The following is a 488-nucleotide window of genomic DNA, read 5'->3' as shown; positions in this document are numbered from 1 at the left end:
GATCCACCTTATTAACTCTTACAAAGCATTGCTTCCCTTTCTCTTTGCCTCAGAAGCGTTACGTGTGAGTTGGGCCCTCAAGCAAGACTAATGCTGTTCCTTTTTGGTATAAACTTTTTGCACACCTTTGTTTCCTGATCATCTTCCTATTGCAGGGTTTGTTGATGCTTGCCTGAAATTCTGGTAATCATAGAATCACAGAATATGGCGAGTTGGAAGGGACCCATCAGGATCATCGAGGCCAACTCTTTGTCCTATGCAGGGCATCCCGAAGAGTCACTCATACCATGTCCAAAAGCTCCTCGACCTCAGTGAGACTGTGGTAACAGTCACTTCAGCCTGCCAGGCCTCACTGATGTTTAAAAGTTGGATAATTGTCAGTACATCCTGACGGTATTTGGTGCCTTCCGCCGGTAGAGCAGAAAGGCCTGCGCGAGTAAGGCCCATTCCCGGCCCCGAATCGCGAGTGCTGCGCGCAGGCGGCACCG

The 488-nt window shown here is 49.6% G+C and overlaps 1 protein-coding gene across 1 annotated transcript in view; it reads left to right on the top strand.

The window, feature by feature from the left end:
- The first annotated feature begins 287 nt into the window (after positions 1-287).
- The window catches only part of RCN2 (reticulocalbin 2), an 11,188-nt gene continuing 10,987 nt past the window's right edge, over positions 288-488 (top strand). Inside the window, exon 1 of the mRNA XM_008641990.1 lies at positions 288-311. Coding sequence (XP_008640212.1) covers positions 288-311 — 24 coding nt within the window. The remainder of the gene's footprint in view (positions 312-488) is intronic.

The sequence above is a fragment of the Corvus brachyrhynchos genome, unplaced genomic scaffold (genome assembly GCF_000691975.1).
Source record: "Corvus brachyrhynchos isolate BGI_N302 unplaced genomic scaffold, ASM69197v1 scaffold309, whole genome shotgun sequence".
Classification (NCBI taxonomy): domain Eukaryota; kingdom Metazoa; phylum Chordata; class Aves; order Passeriformes; family Corvidae; genus Corvus; species Corvus brachyrhynchos.
The sequence above is the reverse complement of the archived record's forward strand: the minus strand, read 5'-3'. Positions and strand labels throughout refer to the sequence as shown.